Source organism: Salvelinus namaycush, chromosome 11, assembly GCF_016432855.1.
Source record: "Salvelinus namaycush isolate Seneca chromosome 11, SaNama_1.0, whole genome shotgun sequence".
Taxonomy (NCBI): domain Eukaryota; kingdom Metazoa; phylum Chordata; class Actinopteri; order Salmoniformes; family Salmonidae; genus Salvelinus; species Salvelinus namaycush.
In genome coordinates, this window is record NC_052317.1 from 37,183,738 (window position 1) to 37,200,632 (window position 16,895).

The 16,895-nt window shown below is 42.1% G+C and overlaps 1 protein-coding gene across 2 annotated transcripts; it reads right to left on the reverse strand.

Moving 5' to 3' along the window:
- Positions 1 to 553: 553 nt before the first annotated feature.
- Positions 554 to 4,885, reverse strand: LOC120056123. Of its 2 annotated transcripts, none has more exons than XM_039004316.1 (3): positions 4,745 to 4,885; positions 2,626 to 2,744; positions 554 to 2,354 (listed from the first exon to the last, which is right to left on the reverse strand). In XM_039004316.1, exons 2-3 carry the CDS (start codon positions 2,634 to 2,636, stop codon positions 866 to 868), a joined length of 1,500 nt encoding a protein of 499 aa, XP_038860244.1. In that variant the 5' UTR covers positions 2,637 to 2,744; positions 4,745 to 4,885; the 3' UTR covers positions 554 to 865. The 2 variants fall into 2 exon arrangements, with proteins under 2 accessions (XP_038860244.1, XP_038860243.1); XM_039004315.1 differs by having other exon boundaries at positions 2,626 to 2,747.
- Positions 4,886 to 16,895: the final 12,010 nt, after the last annotated feature.

Below are 16,895 nucleotides of genomic sequence, written 5' to 3' on the forward strand. Positions count from 1 at the left end.
ACTCTCAGACCAATCAGTGACATTAAGGGATTAGGTCAATTAAGTACCAGTCAGAGGGAGAAAATCAAATCAAATGATATATGTCACATGTGCAGAATACAACTGGTGTAGACTTTACAGTGAAATGCTTGCATACAAACCTTTCCCAATGAGGCAGAGTTTAAATATAATAATACCAAATTAAATAGTAACTAACACAAGAGGAATACAATAAAATACACAAGAATGGAAGTACATACAGGGAGTACAGGGAGTGATTTGAGTTAGATATGTACATATCAGCAGACATTGTGGCTCCCAGGAACCCATGTTGCATACCTCTGGTGCAGCCACATCTGTGTGATGTACTGCCATCTACTGGTCTTAACAAAGTACTATATTTATCTCACATCCAAAATGGAGGGTCAGGGCTTAATTAAAGTTTAATTTAAGGGAGTTTTTGCCCAGTGTCATACAAAAATGTATGTTTCTCTACTGCAACTATTAATCAACAGATAAAAGTTTTTGGGTTCCTTCTTTCAAGTTCAGGTCTGTTACACTACGTATAAACACATGACATTCATTAGCCATTTATATCAATGAATAAAAAGTACAAGCAAGGTGCAGAAATTTCACAAACATTGACAGAGGCAATTACATAATCAGATATCAACAAAATATAAACTTGGCGTAATCAGTATGAAATGGGATACCAATGTGTACTAAACCATTAATAACACTGGAAGGCAGAAGAAGGACATCTGAGAACACAGCTAATACAATGTACAAAATAATGCTAATACAAAAAATACAATGATTGTGTACATTTTTTATGCTTTCTACATGACGGGGAGATTTCAAATCTCTCTGACATTTCCTACAGTGACTACAGCTCATCTCTAATCCCTCTATGACATTGTCTGGTCGGGAAGAGCTCAACTCTCTCCCAGGACAGAGTACGGGCTGCTTCACTGGATCTTCTCTGCAGCATGAATCTGGCCTGGACCCCAGGAGCCATGACCATACTGGAGTTATACACATAGATGTCATACTCAGGTACATCCTCCAGATCTGATCGTTTTTCCATAGAAAAAGACACTGCCCATTGCCAGGTATTATAGTTGAGAATGGATTTGTTATGGGAAGAGTAGAACCCAACCCAGGAGTTATTAAACATTTTCTTCCAGGCAGTGAAGGATTTCTTTACGTACAGACGAGCGCAGGCCTTTCCGTCCTTTACAAATAGCTGCAGATTGCCGTCATGTCCGATAATATCAACAGGAATCTCTCGGTTGGCATTGTGAAACTCAGAACCTCTCCAGATCTCTTCGATAGTGGACCCAAACCCCAAGTAAGTCCACCTATTGTTTACCTCCTTATGGAGCCTGACCTGGAGACCAGGGTTAAGGGGTACTGAGGTGTTATAACTCCCAGAGGCCTTGCCCCTGACCGAGGCCCTGTCTAGTTTGCTTTCACTTCCATTGCTCTTATAAAGCACCACCATTACACCCTGGTCTAATAGCCTCTTGGGGATCCCACTCCAGATGATCCTGGCTTTTCCTCGGTCTGTGGTTTTCACCTCAAGCTTAATCAATGTATTATCCTTATCCTCCATGACACTCTGGGGTTGTGATGTGAAACAAAATGCTTGCTCCTTAATTAAAAAGGTTTTGGAACGTGTAAAGTACAATACAATAGCCAGAAGAAGTGCCAGACCAGGTGTGTGTCCCCAGATGTTTTCCAGTTCTTGCAGACTGTTGTGGTTGATCTCTACATTATATATACGTGGAATGTCATTTCGGCCAATGGTTGCGAGACGTTGGATTTGTGTTAGGAGGTTGAAACTGACAAGGTGTGTATTGTCTGGATCATAGCCAATTCCTGTGTTTCCATTTAGTGGATAGTGCTGTGTGACATAGACCTCGTCTACTATGAACTGATTGGACTCTTCCTCCCTAACTCTGAGTATGACCCTGTCCCTGTTGCTCTCAGGTCCCCTTGAGTTGTAGAATCTTTGAGTTACATAATCAGGAAGTGCCATCATTGAGCCAATACAGTTCATATTCCCTAGTGAGTAGTATCTTCCGCTTTCAGGAAGCAGAATAGGTAATGAAGGTGGTCTGTTTCCATAGAAATGAAATCCATAGTCTCCCCTGGTTGGGTTGAAATTGAGTCTCATGTTGCAGTTGTTGTCATTGTAAATGTTGTTGGCTAGCCAGTGGAGCAGCATGAGGCCGTGCCGAGGAGAGGTGTGACCAAACTCTATTCCCTTGAGGTCCTTTATTGAAATAAGGGTTCCTTTTATAGAGGATACTGAGGCCAGAGACAGAAACACAATGAAACAACCCAGGATGCCCCTTCCAACCATGGTCGACCTAAGACAAAACAAAGTTTGTGTCAACGTTTGGAATGATATCCGTAACTTATTTCTAGTGGTAGGTAATACATTAAAGTTCCAATGCAGACATTTTATATCAATATCAAATCATTTCTGGGTAACAATGAAGTTCCTTACTATAGTAGATTTCCATTAAATTGGACAAAAGTAGCTTTTTAGCAAATAACAATTTCTCAAGAAAGAATTTTGCTAGGACTGTCTGAGAGTGGCAGGCGTATAACTTGCGGGGGTAACGGGGATATACTTACTTCATCAGCATGCACTAAGTATGTTATGCTCTCGCTATCTTCCTCTCTTTGTGGTGTTTGCTGAGGAGAGGTAGCTACAGGGCTCCAAATTAAGGGAGCCCGCCGGATTGTGTCTTTGGCTGCTGGATAATGAAAGAAAGTTGAACATGAGAAATCCAATTGAACATGAGAGAAATGCTGGTTTCAATGGCATAAGGAAGTCCTTATAAAATAATTCCCTCAACATTTCTATGGTCGGATTTTGGTTAGGCTACTTTGAAACAAAGTAAGCTATGCCTCATAAAATGACATAAACATCCATGTTTTAAATAATTATGTTCATGGTAAAAAAGTTTCAAACGGCCTCCGCTCGGATTGCAAGGTGGGTGATGTGTGCACCAGGCACTGGCCTTTCTTTCTGTTATGAACATTTGATTTAACAAACATGCCTCAAGGATGTCAAAAGAATCAAGCCTTTAAACGTTCATGTTAATTATCCTACATTATATCACCTAGACTACACTTTGAGATGTAGGCAAATTATTTATGTACAGGTAGCTGCCAAAATAAAGGAAACACCAACATAACGTTTCTTAATAGGGCACTGGGCCACCACGAACAGCCAGAATAGCTTCAATGCACCTTGGCACCATTCTTCCACGAGAAATTCCATAATTTTGTGTTTTGTTGATTGTGATGGAAAACGCCGTCTCAGAATTTCCCATAAGTATTCAATTGGATTGAGATCTGGTGACACACACTTTAAACCCCCTTTGCTCCTTTGAGACCCTCTTTCAAAGTCACTGACATCTCTCTTCTTCTAGCCATGTAACCACAATGGTGATGACCCAAAACATGATGGGATGTTACTTGCGTAATTAACTCAAGAACCACACCTGTGTGGAGGCACCTACTTTCAATATACTTTGTGTCCTTCATTTACTCAAGTGTTTCCTTTATTTTATCAAACCGCAGCATCATATGATGCAAAATGGATCATAGGAGATGATTTCTGTATTTTGAAAGTTACACATCTTGAAAACTTGAGTGCTGACAAGAAAAATATTTTGGGACTGTACAATTCATAATAGACTGGTACTATGTGGTCAGCTAGCTAGCCATACCTATTGCCAGACAGTTAATACATCATATTGCTAATAAAAGCAGAATCTAATTCATGTTAAAAAGCTAACCCAATCATTGTTAAGACCAGCCATTATAAGGCAGTGTGGTAGTAAAGCATGTTGCACATTTACATCACACAGAGATTGGAACTATCGGTTCAACTCATCTTTGCTGCCTGTAGTCAAAACAAAAGAAATGTTGTTGCCTTCATTCTGATTTCATTTGGTTGTCATGGAGGTTGAAGACGTGGCTGCGCTCAACAAAGACACAAAGCAGATTGAACCATGTTGCCATCTGTCATATCAACCAGGAGAAGCTGGCTCTCATAGACGGGAAAACAATATGCCTGAAATCTATTTCTGGCAGTGACAGGCATGAACAGGTATTTGGTGCATTTAAGTTGCAGATTGCTTATCTGTCAATTTGTACATTTATGATGAATGTGTTTTGTTACCGGTTTTAACAAACCTTTTTTATTTTTGTACCTATGTATTGTATATTGTTTTTTTGTGGTGTGGATTTTATAAAACCCCCAAACAGGAAAAACGTAATTTGACTGCACTGGCCCTTTAAACGTTTTCAGGACCAAAAAAAACAGTTAAAGATCTGAAAATGTTAGTTTTATAAATATCTGAAATATAAATCAACAAATGTTCATTTTGGAGTGAAATGTCACTTTAATCTGACCTACCAGGTAAAACATTATTGGCACCCTTGATAAAGATGAGCAAAAAGACTGCAGAAAATAAATATGAATACTAAGCTATATTGTATGCAAAATCAGAAAGTATAATAATGTATACTAATACAATTGCTCAGAGAATGAGATTTTCTAAAACAAGTCAAACAAAACAATCTAAAAAAAGACAGGAGTATGGTCCCAACAAGTTTTTTAAACTAAAAGTTTTTTTCTAAAATAACATTTGGAAACTTGTAAACATGATTAATACTGTATTGTAATGTGATGTAATAAGTCTTCACATCAAAAAATTATTAATAATAATAATCATCTCACCTTCTTGTACAGCCAAATACCAGAATCTAGTCTTGACTGTGTTTGTTTCTCTCTTCTCTATCAACAGAACCCAAGATTGAAACTGACTAAAAGGTGCTTCTTGTAGCCTACATACACATAACCAGTATACAGGGCAGATACAAGACCAGGGTCAGAAAAACAGAGTTTTACAAAGGCTGATCTATGACGTCACTGGGTCACTCATGTTTCTATAGAAACGGAACTTATCCCTAGAGTGAGTACCTTTCACTTTCAGAACGCAGAAAATATAATGGGCGGGATCTGAGAGTTTCTATAGAAATGAAAGCCATGCTTCTGGTAGCAGGGATGTGCATCCCGAATCTTTTCGGTGATCCGGATTATTTGGCTACATTCAGCTAAAATAGCCATTTATTTATTTATTACTCTTCGTTCAGTCGCGCTTAATTTTTTTTTTACCTACGAGTATGAAACAATTGCAAATCTCTCATGTAAAGCCTAACAAGTTGCCTGCCATGATATCATATCCTGACACGTGTGTTCACATACATTTTAACGGACCAAATTATTAGATGGCACTGCAAAGATGTGTGGACCAGAATGAGGCTCTCTCCTCACTACCCATTGTTCCTGCAGTGAAGAATGACCATCTTCAGAGAATGTTTTTATCTGCAGATAGCTGTCTGGAGCTCAACAAGTAGTAGTAACAGTATCAAAATCAATGAGCCAAATGAACGGCTCTTTCACAAGTGATTCGGTTCCGACCTTCCCCGAAAATATCCGTTCAAAAAGAGCCATTTGTTCGCGAAACGACCCATCACTATCTTGTAGCCTACAGATACATAACCAGTACAATTGGATTTGCTCAACTCCTGCGCAATTTCTTCCGTCCTTTTGAAAATGGTACAAGTTAAAACAGGATAGGCTGCGAGGAAAGGGAACGTGGATGAAAATGCGCTTGTATGAGGGCCCGTTGTACACTAGTGGACGGGTCCGTTGACACCGCGTTGGCAGCGGTGGAAAAGTACAGAATTTCCCAAATTTATGCAAATCACAAGCGGCAAACGCTGGCCAATGACCAATCATGTCGAGTGATTGCTATTATGAATATTACGCTCTGAGACCCAACGCTGGAGAGTTTCTCCAGAAAAGATGGCTGACAAAAATACTAGGATTGAACCAAATGTAAGTATTTATAACATCATAACGAATCATCAAACAAATGTACAGTTGAGTATGTTAGTTAATGTAGAGAAACGATTATGCATATTTTTTTGTCATAAAGTTAATTTACGAAAATTGATATTTAGCAAGCTAGCTGACTAGCTAAAATTAGCCTGCTAGCTCGCTACCTTTATGTGCGTATTGACATGAGTATGACATTGTAATTTGTGTTGTTTCATGTTTTAGGGACTCTTGAGAAAACCAGCAAACCAGGCTGTCGTCTTGTGAAACAGTGGATGTAAAGAATCTAGCTAGCTAAAGCAGTTACTGCAAAATTGAATGGACAATTGTGTAAGTTTGCCTTGCTGATATTTTCCATGCAGTTGAAGTTATGTAGTTAGTTAACTCCTTTCTTGCTTTTTGTGTAGTGGAGGATATCATTGTATGGCTATGGATGTGTAGCTAGCTATGTAGCCTATCTGTGTATGGAACCTAAAATGTTTGGTATAAATATTAGTTCAGAACAGTGTTAATTGCTTCCACCAGTTAATCATTAATCCCCAATAAATATGCACATGATTGTTACATGTCAATATTAGCTAGCTAGCTAGCTATGAACCTCAGATATCATAGCTGGTTGTATTGACTTCAAGACACTCTGAAAAGCATCAATGAAGCCTATTGATTGAGTAAAATGTAATAACTTTGTGCCAAGGATGCAAGTTGTACTGTAAATACATGTAGTTATTACCAAGCATGAGTTTCTGACATAGTAGCCTGTACATTGAATATATTCACTGATCATGTACTCTACCTTGGCAAATAAAGGTACGGTTCAGGTAGGAATGTCTGTGAGACTGTTTTTCAGTCATATCCAATACCAGGAGTATCAAACTCCAGTCTTTGAATGATGCTGTGTCTGCTTGTATGTATTACAATTCTACACTTCAACAGTGTTTACTAATCCTGGTCCCTCAATGTTTACACATTGTAACTCTGCAGTAGACTAGAACACATGATTTAACTAGTTAAAGGCTGATTTGTAATTCATATAAAGGGCTTTGCTCTGCAAAAGATGACAGACAGCTTTACTGATGTCAACTAAATTGAAGCATTCATTCTATTGATCTATTTTACATTATTCTGTTGAGCAAGGGTTTATTTAGTCTTCTAACATATGACAAAAGAGAAGCTACATGTATCAAATTGACTAACCAAATAGCCTATCAAAATGTTGGAAATTATAAGCAGAAACATATCTAAAATCAGGCAACAACAAATCCTGTACCCCCTGTCAAAAATCGTTGTGGCAGACTGTAGCCTATAGCGCCTGTTCTATATTTGCAGGTTAGGGTTGTGTGCAGGCCTCAGCTTTTCACATATAGTCGGACGGTTGCGGATAGGATATTAGCAATTGTGGGCAGGTGCAGGGGAACAAACAGCTGACCCTGGCACCACTACTGCCTGGTGCTCTGCTCCAGAATCAGGCTGTTTTCGGGGAGGTCCAGGGTGCCATCCCTGAGGACCAAAGGCAGATTCCCAGAGTATCTCCGTCGCTCTTCCTCCCAATGCTGCCGACATCTACTAACCGGAAGAGGTAATTGGCATCCACAACCGCCAAGAGGACAATGGAGAATGTCCCCTTGTAGTTGTAGAACAGGGAGCTGGAGTTTAGGGGGGCTTGCAGGACCACATGCTTGCCATCCACTGATCCCAGACAAAGGAAAGTTCCACCGTTCTTCAAAGCCAGTAGCTATGGCCCTCCAGTCCTTGGTTGGTACAGGCATGAATTCCCTCATGAGACACTTGATGATGCACCCAACCTGCACGGTAACTGTAGGCAATGGTTTTGAAGTAATCTCCAGTGGCAAGGTATCTGTAGGAATAAGGAAGATGATGTCAGACTTTTACGTCACCAGGTCATTGTGGATTACTTAAGTATATTATCTCTCATAACACATAACATTGTGCATGTGCAGCATGTGACCACAGAATCATATGATGGATTGTAAAATAGGGCGGCAGGGTTACACGTGTTGTCATAGCTAAGCTAGGTATATATGGGTTGGATATTGAATCGCTACAAGGCTGCCGGCTAGACCAGTTTGGATGTCGTCTTTATTGTCTTGTCACCTCACCACCATGAACCACACAGGTACTCTTTAGGGTTCTTTAATGAACACCTGAAGGGTGTGTTTTTTTTAAATGCACACACAAATACAGTTAAACATGCTGCAACTTTTCTTATTGCTTCTGTGGATGATCACGCACTATCGGTTCTCGGTCTTCACCGAAATTCACTGGCTGGAAGTGGGAGTTACAACTAGCAGGCTAAAGAGAATGTCTCTGATTGGATAGAAAGTTAGGGGTTATTAACTGATGCGCTGTCGGACATTCTAACGAAAAAGACAAACTAGGGGTGCATAGAGAAATACTAAATACGAAGGTCTGGCCTTTTCTACAAGGACAGCATCACAAATAAATATACAGTGCATTCGGAAAGTATTCAGACCCCTTGACTCTTTCCACATTCTGTTACGTTACAGCCTTATTCTACATTAATTTTTTTAATTCCCTCAATCTACACACAATACCTCATAATGACAAAGAGAAAACAGTTGTTGAATTATTTTCAAATGTATTAAAAAATAAAAAACAGAAAAATCACATTTACATAAGTATTCAGACCCTTTACGCAGTACTTTGTTGAAGCACATTTGGGAACAATTACAGCCTTGACTCTTCTTGGGTATGACGCTACAAGCTTGGCATACCTGTATTTGGGGACCTTCTTCCATTTTTCTCTGCAGATCCTCTCAATCTGTCAGGTTGGATTGGAATGTCGCTGTACAGCTATCTAGAGATGTTTGATCGGGTTCAATTCCAGACTCTGGCTGGGCCACTCAAGGACATTGAGACTTGTCCTGAAGCCATTCCTGCATTGTCTTGGCTGTGTGCTTAGGGTTGTTGTCCTGTTGGAAGGTGAACTGGAGCAGGTTTTCATCGAGGATCCCTCTGTACTTTGCTTCGATCATCTTTTCCTAGATCCTGACTAGTCTCCAAGTCGCTGAAAAACATCCCAACATCGTGATGCTACCACCATGCTTCACCTTAGGGTTGGTGCCAGGTTTCCACCAGACGTGATGCTTGGCATTCATGCCAAATAGTTAAATATTGTTTTAATCAGTCCAGAGAATCTTGTTTGTCATGCTCTAAGAGTCCTTGAGGTGCCTATTGGCAAACTCCAAGCAGGCTGTCATGTGCCTTTTACTGAGGAGTGGCTTCCGTCTGGCCACCACCATAAAGACCTGATTGATGGAGGGCTGCAGAGATGGTTGTTCTTCTGGAATGTTCTTCAATCTCCATAGAGGAACTCTGGAGCTCTGCCATAGAGACCATTTGGTTCTTGGTCACCTCCCTGACCAAGGTCCTTCTCCCCCGATCGCTCAGTTTGGCTGGGCGGCCAGCTCTAGGAAGAGTCTTGGTGGTTCCAAACTTCTACCATTTAAGAAATGGTACCCTTCCCCAGATCTGTGCCTCGACACAGTCCTGTCTCGGAGCTCTACAGACAATTCCTTCGACCTCATGGCTTTGTTTCTGCTTTGTTCAGGGACACATTCTATTTCTGTTAGTCACATGTCTGTGGAACTTGTTCAGTTTGTCTCAGTTGTTGAATCTTGTTATGTTCAAACAAATATTTACACATGTTAAGTTGACAGTGGAGAGGACGTTTCTTTTATTGCTGATATATTGTTTTTAAACGTGTGCACACTTTCCTTCAACAAAACAAAAGCTGATTCAAAGTGGGTGTGGCTGATTTGAAGGACTCAGGTGGGATACACATGACCACCCTCGATTTAAAGGTGGCTATTGATGGGAGGAGGACATTTTTACATTCGACTATTAATGAATTTTCATCTCCTCAACCACTTATCGGTCACGGAGGACAGAGGAGAGAGAATGTAGAGGATGGACTTTTGCCCAAATGGGAAAAGGCCAATGTGCAGATACAATTTAAGGGTCAGCAAAACTGAGTTAATCAAAGATTGCTAAAGTGAACAGCAAACTTGGTTTAAAAAAAAAACAGATGAAGCAACACCTCACAGTACAACTCCTCTCCCCTATTTGATCTAGATATTGTGTGTATGTACTGATATGTAGGCAATGTGTGAAGTTTGAAATGTAGTTCTGTCCTTCAGCTGTCCTTGTCTATGAATGTTATTTCATGTTTTGTGTGGATCCCAGGAAGAGTAGCTGCTGCTATCGCAACAGCTTATGAGGATCCAAGTAAAATATAAAAATAAAAAAAATCACATACTCCTAGAGATAAGTTTCATTTCTGATGAAACATGAGTGACATCATAGAAAGGGATAGTTAAGATGGCACCGAAGAGGATGGATGAAGTTTTACATAACCGTGACCAATTGTGTTATTATTATTTATTTTTTGCGTTGTTTATAACTTTTTTTTCTTATTTTGTACATAATGTTCCTGCTACCGTCTCTTATGACCGAAAATAGCTTCTGGACATCAGAACTGGGATGACTCACCACAAACTGGAAGAAGCTTTTTCCTTTAAAGAGTCAGACGTCTGCTAAATGACTTAAATGTAAATGTAAATGTAATATACTGCTCTCCTGGGAACAGGCCCAGATCCCCATCATTTGCGTGAAGAAAAGACAGGAAAAGAGGACGCATTGGAAAATAAAATTGATGACCTACAATTAGGATTGTCCTACCAATGGGACATTAAGAACTGTAATATCTTATGTTTCACTGAGTCGTGGCTGAACGACGTGTGGTGGCATTTTCCTGTATTACCAAATGAGGAGAGTTACAAACTACACACCAGTCAGAGTTATACTTAAACTTCATCTTTAAGGAGTTTTAAGCTTCAGCCTTTTGACTTTCAACAATTCACTATCTATAATTAATTTTGAGAGTCGCTACAGAACATTGTGCATATTTTATAGCCAAGATACACCCCTCTCAACTTACATGACGAACCACAGATCTTAGGAACTCTTCACACAGGGACTTTTACTTGAGAAAGGAGTATCCCTTAGCCAGATAGCATTCGCTATAAATTATTGTTCAGTTTGGTCTCTAAGATGAGGTTCTAATCTTGTTCCTTGTACTTCATAGTTCAAAAACACCAACTCATCCAATGGCATATATCAATTATCAACTCTAGATACTCCCATCTCAAGTAAACCCCCTCTTGACCCCACTCCTGGACAAGCTCACTGAGGGGAGTGAGCCTTTAGGTCATACACTATCCCAGGATAAGTGCAACATCAGAGAGGACATACAATGTTTCCAGACACTGCCATACACCTCCCCCCAATGGGATAAGGAGGGAGCGACTGGCACACAGACATTGTGGAGACAAGTAATTGGTTCCCCATTAATCACGCCATCCTTTCACATGGTTTAAGAATAGGTAAAGACACATTCACATATGAAGACAATGTTCCATTCTGTCCTCTTCCCTTTATGATATTCTGCATAGCACCAGGGACATGTTTTATTTCACCTTTATTTAACCAGGTAGGCGAGTTGAGAACAAGTTCTCATTTACAATTGCGACCTGGCCAAGCTAAAGCAAAGCAGTTTGACACATACAACAACACAGAGTTAAACATACAGTCAATAATACAGTAGAAAAATAATTCTATATACAATGTGAGCAAGTGAGGTGAGATAAGGGAGGTGAAGGCAAAAAGGCCATGGTGGCAAAGTAAATACAATATAGCAAGTAAAACACTGGAATGGTTGATTTGCTGTGGAAGAATGTGCAAAGTAGAGATAGAAATAATGGGGTGCAAAGGAGCAAAATAAATAAATACAGTAGGGAAAAGAGGTAGTTGTTTGGGCTAAATTATAGATGGGCTATGTACAGGTGGAGTAATCTGTGAGCTGCTCTGACAGCTGGTGCTTAAAGCTAGTGAGGGAGATAAGTGTTTCCAGTTTCAGAGATTTTTGTAGTTCGTTCCAGTCATTGGCAGCAGAGAACTGGAAGGAGAGGCGGCCAAAGGAAGAATTGGTTTTGGGGGTGACCAGAGAGATATACCTGCTGGAGCGCGTGCTACAGGTGGGTGCTGCTATGGTGACTAGCGAGCTGAGATAAGGGGGGACTTTACCTAGCAGGGTCTTGTAGATGACCTGGAGCCAGTGGGTTTTGCGACGAGTATGAAGCGAGGGCCAGCCAACGAGAGCGTACAGGTCGCAGTGGTGGGTAGTATATGGGGCTTTGGTAACAAAACGGATGGCACTGTGATAGACTGCATCCAATTTATTGAGTAGGGTATTGGAGGCTATTTTGTAAATTACATCATCGAAGTCGAGGATTGGTAGGATGGTCAGTTTTACAAGGGTATGTTTATCAGCGTGAGTGAAGGATGCTTTGTTGCGGAATAGGAAGCCAATTCTAGATTTAACTTTGGATTGGAGATGTTTGATGTGAGTCTGGAAGGAGAGTTTACAGTCTAACCAGACACCTAGGTATTTGTAGTTGTCCACATATTCGAAGTCAGAGCCGTCCAGAGTAGTGATGTTGGACAGGCAGGCAGGTGCAGGCAGCGATCGGTTGAAGAGCATGCATTTAGTTTTACTCGTATTTAAGAGCAATTGGAGGCCACGGAAGGAGAGTTGTATTGCATTGAAGCTCTCCTGCAGGGTTGTTAACACAGTGTCCAAAGAAGGGCCAGAAGTATACAGAATGGTGTCGTCTGCGTAGAGGTGGATCAGAGACTCACCAGCAGAAAGAGCGACATCATTGATGTATACAGAGAAGAGAGTCGGTCCAAGAATTTAACCCTGTGGCACTCCCATAGAGACTGCCAGAGGCCCGGACAACAGACCCTCCGATTTGACACACTGAACTCTATCAGAGAAGTAGTTGGTGAACCAGGCGATGCAATCATTTGAGAAATCAAGGCTGTCGAGTCTGCCGATGAGGATGTGGTGATTGACAGAGTCGAAAGCCTTGGCCAGGTCAATGAATACGGCTGCACAGTATTGTTTCTTATCGATGCCGGTTAAGATGTCGTTTAGGACCTTGAGCGTGGCTGAGGTGCACCCATGACCAGCTCTGAAACCAGATTGCATAGCGGAGAAGGTATGGTGGGATTCGAAATGATTGGTCATCTGTTTGTTGACTTGGCTTTCGAAGACCTTAGAAAGGCAGGGTAGGATAGATATAGGTCTGTAGCAGTTTGGGTCAAGAGTGTCCCCCCCTTTGAAGAGGGGGGTGACCGCAGCTGCTTTCCAATCTTTGGGAATCTCAGACGACACGAAAGAGAGGTTGAACAGGCTAGTAAAGGGGTGGCAACAATTTCAGCAGATAATTTTAGAAAGAAAGGGTCCAGATTATCTAGCCCGGCTGATTTGTATGGGTCCAGATTTTGCAGCTCTTTCAGAACATCAGCTGACTGGATTTGGGAGAAGAAGAAATGGGGAAGGCTTGGGCGAGTAGCTGTGGGGGGTGCAGTGCATTTGACCGGGGTAGGGGTAGCCAGGTGGAAAGCATGGCCAGTCGTAGAAAAATGCTTTTTGAAATTCTCAATTATAGTGGATTTATCAGTGGTGACAGTGTTTCCTATCTTCAGTGCAGTGGGCAGCTGGGAGGAGATGTTCTTATTCTCCATGGACTTTACAGTGTCCCAGAACTTTTTGGAGTTTGTGTTGCAGGAAGCAAATTTCTGCTTGAAAAAGCTAGCCTTGGCTTTTCTAACTGCCTGTGTATATTGGTTTCTAGCTTCCCTGAAAAGTTGCATATCATGGGGGCTGTTCGATGCTAATGCAGAACGCCATAGGATGTTTTTGTGTTGGTTAAGGGCAGTCAGGTCTGGAGAGAACCAAGGGCTATATCTGTTCCTGGTTCTACATTGCTTGAATGGGGCATGCTTATTTAAGATGGTGAGGAAAGCATTTAAAAAAAATAACCAGGCATCCTCTACTGACGGGATGAGATCAATATCCTTCCAGGATACCCGGGCCAGGTCGATTATAAGGACCTGCTTGCAGAAGTGTTTTAGGGAGCGTTTGACAGTGATGAGGGGTGCTCGTTTGACCGCGGACCCATAGCGGATGCAGGCAATGAGGCAGTGATCGCTGAGATCCTGATTGAAAACAGCAGAGGTGTATTTGGAGGGCAAGTTGGTCAGGATAATATCTATGAGGGTGCCCATGTAAACGGATTTAAGGTTGTACCTTGTGGTTTCCTTGATATTTTGTGTGAAATTGAGGGCATCTAGCTTAGATTGTAGAACGGCCGGGGTGTTAAGCATTTCCCAGTTTAGGTCACCTAACAGAACGAACTCTGAAGATAGATGGGGGGCAATCAATTCACATATGGTGTCCAGGGCACAGCTGGGAGCTGAGGTGAGTCTATAACAGGTGGCAACAGTGAGAGACTTATTTCTGGAGAGACTCATTTCTAAAATTAGAAGCTCGAACTGTTTGGGCATAGACCTGGAAAGTATGACAGACTTTGCAGGCTATCTCTGCAGTAGATTGCAACTCCTCCCCCTTTGGCAGTTCTATCTTGACGGAAAATGTTGTAGTTGGAGATGGAAATCTCAGAATTTTTGGTGGCCTTCCTAAGCCAGGATTCAGACACAGCAAGGACATCAGGGTTGGCAGAGTGTGCTAAAGCAGTGAGTAAAACAAACCTAGGGAGGAGGCTTCTGATGTTAACATGCATGAAACCAAGGCTTTTACGGTTACAGAAGTCAACAAATGAGAGCGCCTAGGTACACACAGGGCCTGTGTTAACCTCTACATCACCCGAGGAACAGAGGAGGAGTAGGTTGAGGGTACGGCTAAAAGCTATCAAAACTGGTCGTCTAGTGCATTGGGGACAGAGAATTGAAGGAGCAGATTTCTCGGCATGGTAGGATAGATTCAGGGCATAATGTACAGACACGGGTATGGTAGGGTGCGGGTACAGTGGAGGTAAACTTTGGCATTGAGTGACGATAAGAGAGGTTGCATCTCTGGATGCACTAGTTATGCTGGGTGAGGTCACCGCATGTGTGGGAGGTGGTACAAAAGAGGTATTTGAGGCATGTTGAGTGGGACTAGGGGCTCCACAGTAAACTAAAACAATGATAAGTATCCTGAACAACAGTATACAAGGCATATTGACATTAGAGAGAGACATAAAGCGAGGTATAAAGCAATCACAGGTGTTGATTGGGAGAGCTAGCTAAGACAACAACGGGTAAGACAACAACAACAGGTAAAATGGCGATGAATGGGCAGAGAGGGTCAGTTAACTACACACAGGGCCTGAGTTCGAGGTTGGGGCCGACAGATTAACAAAATAAACAAAATGGAGTACCGTGATTAATGAACAGTCCAGAAGGCATCAGCTATGTAGCCAAGTGATCATAGGGTCCAGTGAACAGCAATAGATGAAACAGGGAAGCCGCTAGGTAGTCGTTACTTCGCTAGCAAGCGGGAGACACGGTGTTCAAAAACAGTTAGCAGGCCGGGGCTAGTAGAAGCGTCTGCACCGACGTCCGGCAAAGGCCGGTTGAGGGCGCAACGGATGGAGTTATGTCGGCAGACCAGTCATGATGGAATGGCGGGGCTCCTTGTCGACAAAGGGTTCAGGCCAGTTGGCAAAAGAGGTATTGTAGCTGGAGTAATTTCGTTTGCTAGCCGGGAGATGCGCCTGGCTCGAGGCCAACTGGTGCTAGCTTCGGGACAAGGGCGTTAGCCACTACAGCCACTTGGTAGCAGCTAGCTAGCAGTGATGATCCGATGCAAAGGTCCAGAGCTTACGGCAAGAATCCGGTGGTGTAGTGGATTCTAGTCGTGTTAGTGAAGAGTCCGGGAGGCATCAACTGTGTAGCCGAGTGATCATAGGGTCCACTGAGTAGGCCTCGAGATGGGCCTGGCTCAAGGCTAGCTTCGGGGCTGGGCCACTCGGTAGCAGCTAGCTGGCTAACAATAACTAAGTAGCTAGTAGCTAATTAGCTGGTTAGCTTTTGATGGCTAGCTTCTGATGGAGGTTCTGGCTATATGGTCTAAAAATAGTAGTCCTAATGTTAGAGCACTTCCTAGTAGTCCTAATGTTAGAGCACTTCCTAGTAGGCCTAATGTTAGAGCACATCCTAGTAGGCCTAATGTTAGAGCACTTCCTAGTAGGCCTAATGTTAGAGCACTTCCTAGTAGGCCTAATGTTAGAGCACTTCCTAGTAGGCCTAATGTTAGAGCACTTCCTAGTAGGCCTAATGACAGAGCACTTCCTAGTAGGCCTAATGTTAGAGCACTTCCTAGTAGTCCTAATGTTAGAGCACTTCCTAGTAGTCCTAATGTTAGAGCACTTCCTAGTAGGCCTAATGTTAGAGCACTTCCTAGTAGGCCTAGCGTTAGATCACTTCCTAGTAGGCCTAATGACAGAGCACTTCCTAGTAGGCCTAATGTTAGAGCACTTCCTAGTAGTCCTAATGTTAGAGCACTTCCTAGTAGTCCTAATGTTAGAGCACTTCCTAGTAGGCCTAATGTTAGAGCACTTCCTAGTAGGCCTAATGTTAGAGCACTTCCTAGTAGTACTAATGTTAGAGCACTTCCTAGTAGGCCTAATGTTAGAGCACTTCCTAGTAGGCCTAATGTTAGAGCACTTCCTAGTAGGCCTAATGTTAGAGCACTTCCTAGTAGGCCTAATGTTAGAGCACTTCCTAGTAGGCCTAATGTTAGAGCACTTCCTAGTAGGCCTAGCGTTAGATCACTTCCTAGTAGGCCTAATGACAGAGCACTTCCTAGTAGGCCTAATGTTATTGCACTTCCTAGTAGGCCTAATGTTAGAGCACTTCCTAGTAGGCCTAATGTTAGAGCACTTCCTAGTAGGCCTAATGTTAGAGCACTTCCTAGTAGTCCTAATGTTAGAGCACTTCCTAGTAGGCCTAATGTTAGAGCACTTCCTAGTAGGCCTAATGTTAGAGCACTTCCTAGTAGTCCTAATGTTAGAGCACTTCCTAGTAGGCCTAATGTTAG